Genomic DNA, 15,645 nt, shown 5'->3' on the forward strand with positions numbered 1-15,645 from the left:
CCTCCTCCTTTAGGAAGTCTGGTTACAAATCCACATTCACATTCTCTCCTCTCTGAGAGGCTTTTTGTTTTTTACATACTCTACTCTGAGTTTATTTGTTTTACTTATACTCAAGATTTCTAATTAACAATGATCTAGGACCTACCAATCCTACTTCTGAGATTTGTGTAAAGATACATATATAAAGATATTCCTTGAACTGTTACTTAGAACTGGTAAACTAGAAACAATCCAGGGCTCCTGGGTGGCTCAGTCGGTTGAGCACTGACTCTTGATTTCAGCTTAGGTCATGATCTCATGGTTCATGGGACTGAGCCTCATATCGGGCTTCACACTCATAGCACAGTGCCTGCTTAGGATCCTCTCTCTCCCTCTCTCTCTCTGCCCACATGTCTTTCTGTATACTAACTTGGTGTTAAAAGCTTCATATGAAAGGCCAGCCCAGCACACCCAACAGCATGGAAAAGAGCATGTGGAGAAAGAATCCATAAGAGGGTACAACATGCATTGACTCGCAATGGCTGTGGCCAAGCTGGCTGCTGCTTGTCATAAAGCAGTGAGCCCTCCCCACCACTTAACGAGTTCACCTATACTGAGTCTGATTAAGCTGTATCAGGGCCTCACCCCCAAGGGGAACAAGGGGAATAGGAACAAAGTGAAATAGAGGAGTCCAAAGGTACTCCCTGCCCTTGAGTTCTTCAACAATAACATGGTAGATGTAGTGTGTGTTCTGGGAGGAGGAGGGATTGTCTATAAAAGACCGAAGGTCATGCACCAAAAGGCTAACAGCAGTTATGCCTAGTGGTGGTGGGACTTGGGGAATTTTCATTTTATTGTTTTTCAATATTCCACCAGCTTTCTGCATTAAGCAGAAATGTGCAATTTTTTTAATATAATGGGAAATCTACCCCAGTCAAACTAGTAACCACAATATATTAAGCACTCAGGCTGTGTTTAAGTGAAGATTTCTTTTTATTGATTTATTTCTTGAAGTTAGGCACCTACTTAACATCTTTACATGGAACGTCTGATTTCCAGGAATAGATTACTGATGTTCAGTAGTAGATGCTCATACTTTAAAAGCACTTTAAAAGTACCTTTAAAAGTACTTTAAAAGGTCATACACTTTAATCATTCCTGGGTTTTTTCTTTTTTTTCAAAGTTTTATTTAAATTCTCGTTAACATACAGCATAATATTAGTTTAAGGTGTAGAATTTAGAGATTCAACAATTCCATACCTCACGTGGTGCTCATCATGACAAGTGTCTTCCTTAATCTTCATCACCTATTTAGCCCATCCCCACCGCCCACCTCCCAGCTAAGAGTCTGTTTCTTGGTTTGCCTCTCATTTTGCCCCCTGTGTTTGTCTTGTTTCTTAAATTCCACATATGAGTGAAATCTGGTATTTGTCTTTCTCTGACTGGCTTACTTCACTTAGCATAATACTCTCTAGCTCCATCCACAGAGCTCCAAATGGCAAGCTTTCATTCTTTTTATGGTTGAGTAATATTCCATTGAATATATACACCATATCTTCTTTTCCATTCATCAGTCGATGGACATTGAGACTTTTTCCATAATTTGGCTATTGTTGATAATGCTGCTGTAAACATCAGGGTGTATGTATCCCTTTGAATTCTTATATTTGTATCCTTTGGGTAAATACCTAGTAGTGCAATTGCTGGATCCAAAACATATAAGGAACTTAGAAAACTCAACACCTAAGAAACAAATAATCCAGTTTCAAAATAGGCAGAAGACATGAACAGACATCTTTCCAAAGAAGACACACAAGCGGACAACAGACACATGAAAAGATCCTCAACATCACTCAACATAAGGGAACTACAAATCAAAACTACAATGAGATATCACCTCACACCAGTCAGAATGGCTAAAATTAACAACACAGGTGTTGTTCAACAGGCGTTGGCGAGGATGTGGACAAAGGGGAACCCTCTTACACTGTTAGTGGGAGTGCAAAACCCTCTTACACTGTTGGTGGGAATGCAAACAGGTGCAAACTACCCTATGATCCAGAAATCATTCCTAGTTTAAAAAAAGAAAAAAAGTCATAAAAGATGCATATATAGAAGGATGTTTATCACAGTTTTATTTTAAATTGCAAAACTTTGGAAAGCTAAATAGTTAATAATACAATATCTGTTAAATAAATTCTAGTCAATCATATGACTAAATCCTATAAAGTCATTTCAATCATTTTTTAAGTAATTTAATTACAGGGGTCCCTGGGTATCTCAGTCAGTTGAGCATCCAACTCTTGATTTCAGCTCAGTTCATGATCTATAAGTCGTGGGATCAAGCCCCGTGTCAGGCTCCATGCTGAATGTGGAGTCTTCTAAAGATTCCCTCTCTCTCTCCCCTGCTCACACTCTCTCTAAACAAAAAACAAAAAACAAAAAAAAAACACTTTTTTAAAGAAATTTAATTACATAAGGAAATTCTTGCAATATAAGAGTAAGTGCACAAGGATCAACACAAAGTACACAACATGCTGCAAATGTTGTAAAAGAAAAATATATGTGCAGAAAGTATATATACTGTAAGAACTTACAGTAAAGGTTTAACAGTGGTTATCTCTGAACAACCAGTTGAGGACTTTAATTTTCTTCCTACTATTTTCATAGAAAATCTCCTATTTTCTCTAACGATCATGTATTACATTTGTAATTTTTTAAGGAGAATGCTCTTTAAAAAAAAAAAAACAGTGGGGTGTGGGGTGACTTTGGAAATAATTATAACAGCAGTGGCAACAGCAGCTCACACTTATGTAGCACCAAACTGTATGCCAGGTAGTAAATGGAAGCCAAGTTATGAGCCCATATTGAGCGTTGCCTCAGTAACACCATCCACACACAGTCCAGTCTCTGCCCAGAGGGATGAGTTTCCATTTGGAAAGTCCAGTGAAGCCAGAGTTGTTTGGCCAAAGGTCAGAAGGGAAACCAGCTGGCTTTAATGGGCACTCACATGAGCCACATACAGTACTTAGATGCTGAGCAGTGAAAAGAATATGGGATTTGAGAGCAGCCAGACCTAGATTCAAGTCCCGTGCCTCCTATGCCACTCACTTCCTGTATGACCTTGGAGAAGTAACTGAACCTTTCTGAATTTCAGCTTCCTCACAAATAGAGTAAGAATGCCTCACAGGGGAACCAGCCATCATGAGAGTTAAAGGTGATTGTGTGTGAAGGTGCCTGACTTATAGTAGGTGCTCAGGAAATGCTTCTCTCCCCTTCCCTTCAGTGCTAGTGACTGTCACTGACTTCTTGGATGCCCTCTCCTATTTTTACCGTTACCATATGGCTCCTGGGTTTTGCATCAAAAAAAAGAAAGAAAGAAAGAAAGAAAGAAAGAAAGAAAGAAAGAAAGAAAGAAAGAAAGAAAGAAAGAAAGAAAGAAAGAAAAAAAGAAAGAAAGAAAGAAAGAAAAAAATAAAGGATGACAGCAGATAAGCAAAATAGTACTTGGCTAAACTTGCCTTGTGTACAGATCAATAGTCACTAGGATCTGTGTGAGTGAGTGAGGAAGGAGAAGGTGAGGGATCGAATGAGTAAATGATTATGTGCCCCAAGAATGGTGTTCTCACACCGGCTTGTCTGATTCTGTCTTTTCAGCTTATCCACTCACCAAATGCCCTCCTCCCACCATCCTCCCCAATGCCGAAGTCGTCACAGAGAATGAAGAATTCAACATAGGTACCCTCTCCCAAACCAGCAGGGACTGTGCAGCTGAGTAGGGGCTGGGTTGGGGTGGGGCTGGCCAGCAAGGCTCATCTCTCCCTCCAGTCCACGAGAAACAGTAGGCCTAGTGCAAGATGGCTAATGTTCTGTGAACAGAGTCTGCACCAAAAATACCAACACCTCCTTTACCATAGCTAGACAGATGAGACAGGAAGGCAGTTTTCTTCTGTGATTCAAGTCAGTATGTTTTTGAGAAATAAGTCCACACGAGACACTATAAAAAGTTTCTGGAATGTGGAAACATTCTTAGGCTCAGCAAGGCTGAGCTGTGAGAAGCGTGCAGCAGTTTTCTGGGTCATTTGATTGGAGTTAAGCTAGTTATTTAAATCTGAACAGATAGCAACTCACCACCGATTGCCTTGCCTAGAAGTGGGTTGATGTACTAAGGGATGCTCTGTCCAGACTTCTCCAGGGAACCCCCATATTGGTCTCTCTTTGGCAGGTGACATCGTACGCTACAGGTGCCTCCCTGGCTTCACGTTGGTAGGGAGTGAAATCCTGACCTGCAAACTTGGAACTTACCTACAGTTTGAAGGACCACCCCCAATATGTGAAGGTAATTGCACGGAGCCATGCCTTTATGGGTCTGGAGTTCCTCCAAATCATAGCCTGTGTCTTACTCTTCCCTATATTCCAAGTCCCTGCCCATAAAGTAAGAGGTCATTTGGTGAATGTCTGTTTGTATGAATTAATGATTGCCGTAGAGAGATTCTCTGTCCTACTCTTAGGTTTGGGGCTACAAATTGCCATAGTGACCACTTGACCCCTTTTCTTTCTGTTTTCTTTTGTTCTAACTGGTATTCTATGGGAAAGCAAACTGATCATTGGAAGGAAGAGTTCTGGGACCTTGGGAAGAGGTGGGCTTGCACACCAACTTGGACCCACTGGAGTGCAGATATGTTTAAGGTCCTGTGTGCTAAACTAGGCAACCAAGAGTTGTCTTCATTCCAGTGTGATGCCTTGACAGAAAATGAATGGCTTCACCAAAAACCATACCCTCCACTCACAAGACATCCGACCTAGCACAAGATATTAACTGTCCTGTGCCTCAATTTTCTCACCTCTAAAATAAGGATAATTATATTACTTATGCCATGGACTTATTGTGAGGAATTCAGTGGATTAATGATGTAGAGCACTTTAGAACTATGCCTGGCACATAGTAACTGCCCAGTGTGAGCCATTAAATTCTTACAGGCACTACTACTGCTTCTGGTACTATTGCTACCAAAAACTATTTTTGTAGTCTTTGAAGAAATAGATCAGCATCTCCCCCACTTCTCAAGGCAAGAGTAGAGAATCTGTAATATGGATTGTTAGTGAGAAAGAAAGAAGCCACAGCCCTAAAATTAGGCTGCGCCAATACATTGATAAATTCATTATCTATGAGTTGAGCCAATCTACCCACACATCAAACAACCTGTCCCCAATAAAAGAGCTTTGATCCTGCTCCAGAACCTCCCTGATTTGCTCCAGACTTAGCTTCTCATCTCTGACTCTGTTTCTGTGTCTACATGACTCTGCTTTCTTGGCTTTACTCCTGTTCTCAGCCTCATACTTCCCTCTAGGACTTGATGTTGTACCTTCTCAAGATGTGATCTTTCACTGGATTTTTTTATAGTAACATCTCCATTAGGATATAATTCATGTACCATGTAATTCATCCATTTAAAGTGTATACTTCAGTTATTTTTAGTATATTCCGAGCTTTGCAACCATCTCACAATTTCAGAAGATTTTCCTCACCTCAACATGAACCCTATACCCCTTAGCAGACGGTTCCCATTTCTTTCCAGCCCCTCCTCCCTGCAGTTCTAGACAACCACCAATCTAGTTTATGTCTCTGTGAAACTGACTATTCTAGATCTTTCATATCAGTAGAATACTACAATAGGTAGTCTTTGTGACTGACTTCTTTCACTCAGCACGGTGTGTTCATGATTCATACATGTTGTAGCATGTATCAGTGTAGTTCACTTCTCTTCATTGCCAAATGATGTTCCATTATAAAGATAGTACATTTTACTTATCCATTCATCAGTTGATGGACAGTTGAGTTATTTCCACTTCTGGCAATTATGAATACTGCTGCTGTGAACATTCATGTACATGTTTTTGTGTAAACACTGGTTGTCATTTCTCTTACGTACATAGCTAGCAGTGGAATTGCTGGGTCATATGGTAACTCTGCGTTTACGCTTTTGAGGAATGGCCAGACTGTTTTCCACAGTGGCCAATCTTTTTCCCACCATCAGTATATAAGATTTCCAATTGTTCTATGTCTTCTCTGTTATCATTATCTGTCTTTTAAATTACAGCCATCCTTGTGATATAAGGGATATCTATCTCATTGTGGTTTTGATTTGTATTTTCCTGATGGCCAATGATGCTGAGCATTTTTTCGTATGCTTATTGTCCATTTATATATTCTCTTTGAAGAAATGCCTATTCAGATTCTTTGCCTATTTTAATCAGGTTATTTATCTTTTTATCATTGAGCTGTAGGAATTCTTTTTATATTCTAGATACAAGTGCCTTATCAGGTATGCGATTTGAAATTTTTTTCCCATTCTGTTGGTGTTTTTGCACTTTCTTTTTATTTATTCATTCAAAAAATGTTAATGTTTATTTATTTTTGAGAGAGAAAGACAAAGTGTGAGCAGAGGAGGGGCAGAGAGAGAGGAGGGAAACGCAGAATCTAAAGCACTCTCCAGGCTCTGAGCTGTCAGCACAGAGCCTGATGCAGGGCCAAACTCACAGTCCGTGAGACCATAACCTGAGCCAAAGGTAGACATTTAACTGACTGAGCCACCCAGGCACTTGTTTTTTCACTTTCTTGATAATGTTCTTTCAGTTATAAAAGGGGTTTTTTTTTGTTTTTTTTATTTTAATTTTTACTTATTTTGAGAGAGACAGAGAGAGATAAAGTGCATGATAGGGGAAGGGGCAGGGAGAGGGGGAGAGAGAGAGAGAGAGAGAGAGTGAATCCCAAGCAGGCTTTGTGCAGTGCAGAGCCCAGTGCAGGTCTTGAGCTCACGAACTGTGAGATCATGACCTGAGCTGAAACTAAGTAAGACATTTAACTGACTGAGCCACCCAGGTGCCCCTCAAGTACAAAAGTTTTTAATTTTGATGATGTTCAATATTTTTTTTTCCCTTTGGCTGTTTGTGCTTTTGGTGTCATATCTAAGGAACCATTGCCTAATCTAAGGTAAAGATTTACATCCATATTTTCTTCTAAGAGTTAATAGTTTTAGCTCTTAAATTTAGGTCTTCGATCTATTTTGAGTTCATTTTTATATATAGCGTGAGATAGGGGATCCAACTTCCTTCTTTTGCATGTGGGTAGCCAGTTGCTATGGCACCATATACTAGAAAGACTATCCTTTCCCCACTGAATTGTCTTGGCACCCTGTTGAAAATCAGTTGACCATAAACTTGAGGATTTATTTCTTGATCTTCAGTTCTGTTATTTTGATCTGTAAGTCTATTCTTTTTTTATTTAAATTCCAGTTAGTTAACATACAGTGTAATATTAGTTTCAGGTGTAGAATTTAGTGATTGAACACCTCCATACATCACCTGGTGGTCATCACAAGTGCACTCCGTAATCCCCATCACCTACTTAACCCATTCCCCCACTCACCTCCCCACTAGTAACCATCAGTTTGTTCTCTGTAGTTAAGAGGGTTTCTTGGTTTGCCTCTCTCTCTCTCTCTTGTTCACTTGTTTTATTTCTTAAATTCCACATGTGAGTGAAATCATATAGTGTTTTTCTTTCTCTGACTGACTTATTTCACTTAGCATAACCCACTCTAGCTCCATCTATGTCATTGCAAATGGCAAGGTTTCATTATTTTTTATGGCTGAGTAATATTCCACTATATATAACTAGAGAGTATTATGCTAAGTGAAATAAGTCAGTCAGAGAAAAACAAACACTATATGATTTTACTCATATGTGGAATATGAGTATGATCATATCATCAGCCCAAAGTGGCACACATTATTCTACTCACATCTCATTGACCAGAAATAAGAACATGGATGGAAAGTGAAGTTTTTCATATGGTCAGGAAACAAAAATAAAATCTAATATTTGTAGAGACTGGAAATATCTACCACATTCATTAAAAACAAAAAAAGAATACAGGGACTTCTGGGTGGCCCAGTCAGTTAAATGTCCAACTTCAGCTCAGGTTATGACCTCACAGTTTGTAAATTTGAGCCCCGGCATCAGGCTCTGTGCTAACAGCTCAGAGCCTAGAGTCTGCTTCACATTCTGTGTCTCCCTCTCTTTCTGCCCCTTCTCTGCTCTCATCCTGTCTCTGTCTGTCTGTTTCTCTCTCTCTCTCAAAAACAAACATTAAAAAAAGAAAAAAATGAATACAGGTAATGATTCAGATGTGAAAAGTAACAATGAGCTAAGAAATCAGTAAAATGGGATAATAAATCTAAACAATACTGATTGTAGTAAACTTTAAAATATAGACACAACTGGACAAATAAATGACATTGGAGAGCCTATTAGGAAGAAAGAAGAAGTGAGCTGAGGACCCTTGCTTGTTAAGGAGAAGCATAGATATTGATTAACCCTCTACATTAGTTAAAACACATGTATTAAAAAGAAAGCTTAAATTTATAGATCGTTTTTTAAATTATGGGTAGCCATAGTATGTGTAAGTTCTAAATCCATAATCAAAAACAAAGATAATAAAGATAACTCAATCCAATAGAAGCATTAAAGAAGAAAAAAATTATGGTAAACAGAAAACAAAAAATAAGGTAGCTAAACCAAAAGCAAATATATATGTAACTATAGTAGATATAACTGAATAAAACTGCTCATCCAATGAGAGAGGCTTTCAGATCAGTTAAGTAAAAAAATAAGTTTAACTCTAGGCTTTCCATAAACTTAGACTTGAATATCTTCATCTGCCTCTCTAAAGACTTAGCTAGAAAGGTCTCACTCATCCCTGGTATGAAACAAAACTTTGACAAAATAGCAAGTACTAACTTGCTAAAGTCTAACCTCTAAAGTCTTTTGTAGCAAAGATAACATTAGACAAAATAGAATTTAAGGCAAAAAATTTTAAAAGAAAGAGAGGAAACTTAATGCTGATAAACATATTCTATCAAACACATATAACAGTCATAAACTTCTATGTATCTAACAACATAGTATTAAATATATAAAGGAAAAGTTGACAGAATTATGGGAAGAAAAGGACAAATTCACAATTACAGTTGGAGATTTTCACACATCTCTTTCAATGACAGACCAAAAATAAGTAGGTACATCTAATATTTGAATGATATAGTTATATCAGTAAGTTTTGCTGCATAAAAACCATGCCAACATTTAGAGGGTGTAAATAATAACCACTTTATTTCCTGCAAAAGATGCAGTTTAAATATAAATACCAGATAGATTGAAGAAAAGGAGAGGAAAAGATATATATGCAAATGTTAAACATAAGAAATATAAAGAAATTTCAGATAATACCGCAAGCAAGGAGTATTACCAGAAATAGAGAAATTTTATAATGACAAAAGAGTTAATTCCGTCACAAAGGATATATATGTTATATGCTATGATAAAAGAGCTTCAAAATACGTGAAGGAGAAACTGACAGAACTAAACATGAAAAAGTAAAGCCAAACTATAGAATAAAAGAAGGTTTTTGTGATATATATATTTTTTTAAAAGAACTTCTATCTAGACTGTGTAATGAACTTTAACAACTCAATAATAAGACAATCCAATAACAATATGGACAAGAGACTTGACTAGACACTTTACAAAATAAGACATAAGAGTAGCCAATGAGTATATGAAAAGATGCTAAACATCATTAGTCATCAGGAAAATGCAAATTAAACCCTAATGAATATTACTGCACACCCACTAGAATAGCTAAAACTTAAGACTGAACATACCAAGTGTTGACAAGAATGTGGAGCAAGTGGAATTTTTATACATTGCTGGTTGGGATGTAATATTACATAGTCACTTTGTAAAACTGGCAGTTTCTTTCAAAGTTAAACATACAACTACCCTATTGCCCAGCAATTACACTCCTAGTTATTTACTTAAGAGAAATGAAAACCCATATCCACAAAAAGGCTTGTATATGAATTCCATAATAATCCAAAACTGTAACCAACCTAAATGTTCATTAATAATAAACAGAATGAATGAATAAAAAAATTGTTGTATGATTGCTGCAGAGCAATAAGAATAAATGAAGTAGTAATACACAAAACACCATGGATTGAATCTTAGAAACATAATGTTTAGCAAAAGAAACCAGGCACAAAAATAACAACATGTACAGTTCCAATTGCATGAAATTCTAGAACAATCAAAACTGATCTGTTGTGGGGCACCTGGGTGGCTCAGTCGGTTGGGTGTCCGACTTCGGCTCAGGTCATGATCTCACGGTTTGTGGGTTCAAGCCCCGCATCGGACTCTGTGCTGACAGCTAGCTCAGAGCCTGGAGCCTGCTTCGGATTCTGTGTCTCCCTCTCTCTCTGGCCCTCCCCTGCTCACGCTGTCTCTCTCTCTCTCAGAAATAAATAAAACATTAAAAAATTTATTTTAAAAAAACTTATCTGTTGTTATAGAAATAATATCAATGATTTCCTGGAGCATGGGGCAGGTCATACTAATTAATTGCAGACTGGCATGAGAGAAACTTTCTGATGGAAAAAATCTATATCCTGATTATGTTGATAGTTATACAGGCATATGCATTTGCTAAAACTCATTAAACTATGCACCTAAAATCTGTGCATTTCATTGTACATAAATTATATCTCAAAATTTCTTAATTTTAGAAAATGAATGAGTTCTAAAACACAAAAACAGCCTTACTGATTAATGAAAAGAAGTGCCTGGAACAAAGAGTCACAAAATAATCAAACCATTAGGTAAATTAAACAAAGGGAGAAAGGAGGAATATACAAAAATAAGAAAGGGAAAATGGGATGTAACCATTGAAGCAAAAGAAAAAAATTTAATTATCATCTTGTACAAATATTGTACAAGTACAGATCTTGTACAAATTTGTGCCAATAAATTAATGATATGAATGATTTTCTAAGAATGTATAATTTGATAAAGTTGACCCCAGTAGAGATAGAAAGTTTATACTTTCCTAATTGTTTAAAAGAAATAGAGATTGTTATCAGAGGAAATCCCATCAAAGACATCAAGACTGGTTTCTTGGAAGAATATTAATAAACCTTCAAAGGCCAGACATCTTGAGCATAGGAGAAAGAAAAACTTATAAACACTAATGCCCAAATCTGATAAAGTTGCACACAAAAAGGCAAACCTGTGGACCCAATCTCATTTGAGAGGGCATGCCTGCTTCCCCTCAATGGAAGAGTTTCAGGAAAGGTGAGAGCTTCAAGAGCAGATCTGGTACTGGCTGGAGTGTACCACAAAGCCTAGGGGAACTTAAATATCAGCACACTTGCGTGACCTATAGGTATCAGGTTAGTGAAATCAGGAGCATTTCAAAATCAAAGCCATTTTACTCCAAGAAACTATTTTCTTTCCTTTCCCATTTGCAAAATAAGAAGGAAGTTCTCCCAGAAGAAGCTAGTTAGTGCCTTTCAACACTCCCCCTTTCTATAGCCCAGCTGGCTCAGTTGGTATAGCATGCACTCCTTGATCTGCGGGTTGTAAATTGGAGCCTCATGTCTGTTGCAGGGATTACTTTTTTAAAAAGGGGGGAGGGTTGCAAAGATACTCAAAGAAACCCCAGGTGAGCTGTGTGAATTCTGGGCCACAGCAAGTATTTTGTCTGTTAGCCCAGACTCAGTGTTAATTAGCAAGCCTCATTTCTGTGAAGGCAGAAGGTTTGAAGGAAACAGAAGAGATGAAAGGAGAGTGAGTAACTAAATCTCCAGAACAGCCTCATCTCAGATTATAATCCAGGAATTAGTCCTTAGCCTTGCAGTTCCAGAAACTCTCCTTTATTAGTGTCCTAAAATCCAGCACATTCAGGAAGCCTGTCTACAGGCACATATACAGCCAAATACCAATTTCTCTATTTGCAGTGATTGGGATAGTGATTTGGATACTTGCAACTATTGCCCAGGGCATGCCTCTTTCAAGGTACGAAGAAGTTGATTCAGTTCAGTCCTCAAAACTTTACTGTGAATTCCTCAGCCCAAGCAAATGGAGGTGGATCATCCTCAAATTTATTTCACATAAGATTTAGTGACACTTCCCTGTACCCCCAGGAGAGAGCACCTCCCTGGTTTCCAGGATGTGCAGGGCTTAGATATCTTAATACTATGAATTAAGCCATGGCCAACCTCTGCTAGTCCCTTCTGTTCCTGGTGTAATTACCATCATCATCATCATCATCATCATCATCATCTCTGCAATTTATGAAAGAACTATGTTGCATGCTTTAAATATGTTATTTCCAATAATATTATATACATATTGTAATGTTAACTAATATACAATTATATAATGTTTTATAATACAATAGCCCTATAAGGCAGGTATTATCTTTCTGCATTGGAGGTGGAGAAGCTATTACACAGAGAGGAAACAATTTTTTCAAGACCACGTAGCTAGTAAGTGACAGAGGTGGGCTATAAATCCAGGTGTGTTTGACTCAAAATTCCATATACTTACCTCTTCCCTATACTCTCTTTATACAAATCAAACCCATTTAATAGATCAACTCCTAGATTTAAGGATGCCTTACTGTTGTCTCTGTATGTATCATCCTCCGTTACTCCGAAGCCCATATCTGAGCTAGGAAGTGATCCCAACAACTGGACTGGCCTGAATCCCAGCACTATAGTAACCTTGACACAGAATCTGAAGTCACCTCATGCCATGGTGCAGCATAATGATGGGTGTTGGGGTCTGGCTCAAATGTGCTCAAATACTCTTGTTCCAGTGGTTGCCTTTCATGCCAGAGAAATGTGATGGCCCCAGTTCCATCTCCATCCCATGTACCGGTATTTCTCTTTCCTTCTTTCTCCAAGTGCACTGCCCAACAAATGAGCTTCTGACAGACTCCACAGGTGTGATCCTAAGTCAGAGCTACCCAGGAAGCTATCCCCAGTTCCAGACCTGCTCTTGGCTGGTGAGAGTGGAACCTGACTACAACATCTCCCTCACGGTGGAGTACTTTCTCAGTGAGAAGCAGTATGATGAATTTGAGATCTTTGACGGTAAGTCAGGCAAATGTTGAATAGTTCCCTGCTGTAGATAGCACAAACTTGCTTTAGAACCTGAGGGATCTGTGCCATTACCTCCATATGAGAGCTCTCCAGAGGTGCCATGCAACAGCTTTCTCTAGCACAGGAATCCCAATACTCTGGGAGCTGGTGGATTGTATGGCCATGGGGCAGAGTTTCTAGTCCTGTTACAGAACCCTTCACTACTCTAGCACCCATTCAAAGCGAGCACCTTGAATGTCACTCAGTAAGTGGATCATAGCAGTATTCCCACATGTAGAATAGGCTGCCTCTGAAACCCAGAGGGGTCTACCAAGCATTGTGCTTCTCTCTTGGCAGTAGAAGGGGAAAGGTGCACTAACTTGCCCTTTAATTTGGAGAAAAAGTTTCAGCGTGGCCTCGAACCACTCTTGGTGGAAAATTTCACCCCACTCTTTGTAAGATTTATCTCTTACCCTCTGGAGCTTACACCCTCATGTGTCTTACAGAAGCATCTACACTAATTCTCCCTCTTGGCTCATCAGAGGCAATTAATGCCATGTCATCATACAGAGAACCAATATTCTGCTATGTTCTGCAGCCTGTCCAGATGGTCCACATCTCTTCATATTATATTATGACAGTGAGCAGTAGAATTAACAATGCTCTGGGGCAAGACCATGAACGTGTACTGTTGTCTATCTCATGTGAATGCAAATTGCTTGTGATCCTCCTTTCTGATGGGTATGGAAAGAATACATTGCTAAATCAATAACTGCATTTCATGCAACCAAGGCTGTGATCATCTGCTCTAATGAAGATACTACATCTGGTACAGCTACTGCAAATGAGGGCCACAATTTGGTGAAGTTGGTACTGTGAGGTGGACCTGGGCCAGGACTCCATTTATTACCACGTGCAACCCCCAGACACCTCTATTCCAACAGAGGAGCCACAATAGTGCTTTGGGTCCCCAGGTATCAGCATCAATTTACACTCTGTATCTAAAATCTTTGGAATACCTGGACATTCCCTTTTCTCCAGTATTCAGTTCCCTGAGGAAATAGCAGTACGTCTTTTTGGGGAAGGACTGGCAGAATCACAACTATCTATAATTGGTAACATTTTGTAGGGTCCTTTTTCATGTGAACCCAATCTCTCCTTCAACCAAAGTGTTCTGGAATAAGACATGGAACCTAGTTCAAGTCTCCAAACTGGGTGAGGGATTGCAACTTTCCATTGGGGTCAGCTTTTCTCTGGGGTAACCTTTTTGACTATATATCCATGATCTGTTTTATTCATCTACTCATATATTGGGGGGCTGCCCATCTACCTTGCCCTTAAGAATATCCTGTTCTGTGGGGCGCCTGGGTGGCTTAGTCGGTTAAGCGTCTGACTTTCGCTTAGGTCATGATCTCGCGGTTCGTGGGTTCGAGCCCCGCGTCGGGCCCTGTGCTGACTGCCAGCTCAGAGCCTGGAGCCTGTTTCAGTCTGTGACTCCCTCTCTCTCTGACCCTCCCCTGCTCACGCTGTCTCTCTCTCTGTCTCCTAGAAATAAATAAAACATTAAAAAATTAAAAAAAAAAAAAAAAAAAAGAATATCCTGTTCTGTGAGACATCTCCATGAATCATGCAGGTTAGGCCTCCCCACTACCATTCCAACCTTGCTGCACATTTTAGTAATTATGCAAGCCTCCACCTGGCCCCTGTATTCTAGAATCTTCTCATCCCCATCAACACCAGGAAGACCAATTCTGTGACAGCATCTCCTTCCATCAGTGTAGGCCAACAGAGGATAGATAGATGTTACTTAGGTTGTTGATGATGCTGGTGTTCACCCCCTCACCAGTGTATTCCTCTTTGCTCTAGGAACTGGAATACCTTCCAGGGCCTCCTGAGATTCATGGTCAACTAGTGGGTGTTCCAGTCTGATACAATAGACCTACTCTGGCAAGCCATTTCTCTGAGCCTTTTGACCCCTTCCTTCGTGTTTTGTCACAGCAGTTCTGATGGCTCTATTTTGTTTAATGTGGTCCATTGCCTTTGCCAAGCTTCCAAGAGTTATCTCAGCAGCATATCAGAACCATCACTCAGGATTATGTCCAGGGCAATAAGTCCTGTTATGGATTATCAAGCTTTATACTCTGCTTCCATGTGAACCAACCACCTCAGGATGCACTCCCAGGCATTAAAGTTGGGGGGGGGGGAAGAAGAGGGAGGGCTTTCTTGAAGAGCATTGGAAAGGATTATTAGGGAACTATGCTGTATGTGACATTGAAACATGATGTTTTTCTGTAGCTTTATTGCTATATATTCACTTAGTACACACTTTTTCTATATGGCAAGCACTGAGCTGTTTTTTGTATGCACATGAGAAGCAAGTGGCAAGGTAGAGGTTCCCAGTTTGCAAACCAGCTCTTGCATTAACCAGCTGCTTGACCTTGGCAAGTCCCAAGATGGCAAATAGATTTCATCTTGCCCACCACCTCCTATAAGTTGGCAATGACTTCCTGGAGCACTGCTTTAGGTCTCAGGAGGAAGGAGTATCCAGTGCAGTGGCTGGGGATGCAGACAGCGGAGCGGAACTACAGACCATTGCACCGGCCCTGACCATCTGAGCCTAGTGTCTTTTCTTGAGGAGGGAAAATGGGAAGTGGTTACATTCAAGGTATCAAATCAAGGTACCTA

At 39.4% G+C, this 15,645-nt stretch overlaps 1 protein-coding gene across 1 annotated transcript in view; it reads left to right on the forward strand.

Annotated features, from left to right (window-relative positions):
• CSMD2 (CUB and Sushi multiple domains 2) overlaps positions 1-15,645 on the forward strand; it is a 597,675-nt gene that overhangs the window by 509,183 nt on the left and 72,847 nt on the right. The window contains exons 45-47 of the mRNA XM_039231736.1: positions 3,637-3,717; positions 4,205-4,318; positions 12,784-12,972. Coding sequence (XP_039087667.1) covers positions 3,637-3,717; positions 4,205-4,318; positions 12,784-12,972 — 384 coding nt within the window. The remainder of the gene's footprint in view (positions 1-3,636; positions 3,718-4,204; positions 4,319-12,783; positions 12,973-15,645) is intronic.

Source organism: Hyaena hyaena, unplaced genomic scaffold (assembly GCF_003009895.1).
Source record: "Hyaena hyaena isolate Hyena2069 unplaced genomic scaffold, ASM300989v1 scaffold_3, whole genome shotgun sequence".
Lineage (NCBI taxonomy): Eukaryota > Metazoa > Chordata > Mammalia > Carnivora > Hyaenidae > Hyaena > Hyaena hyaena.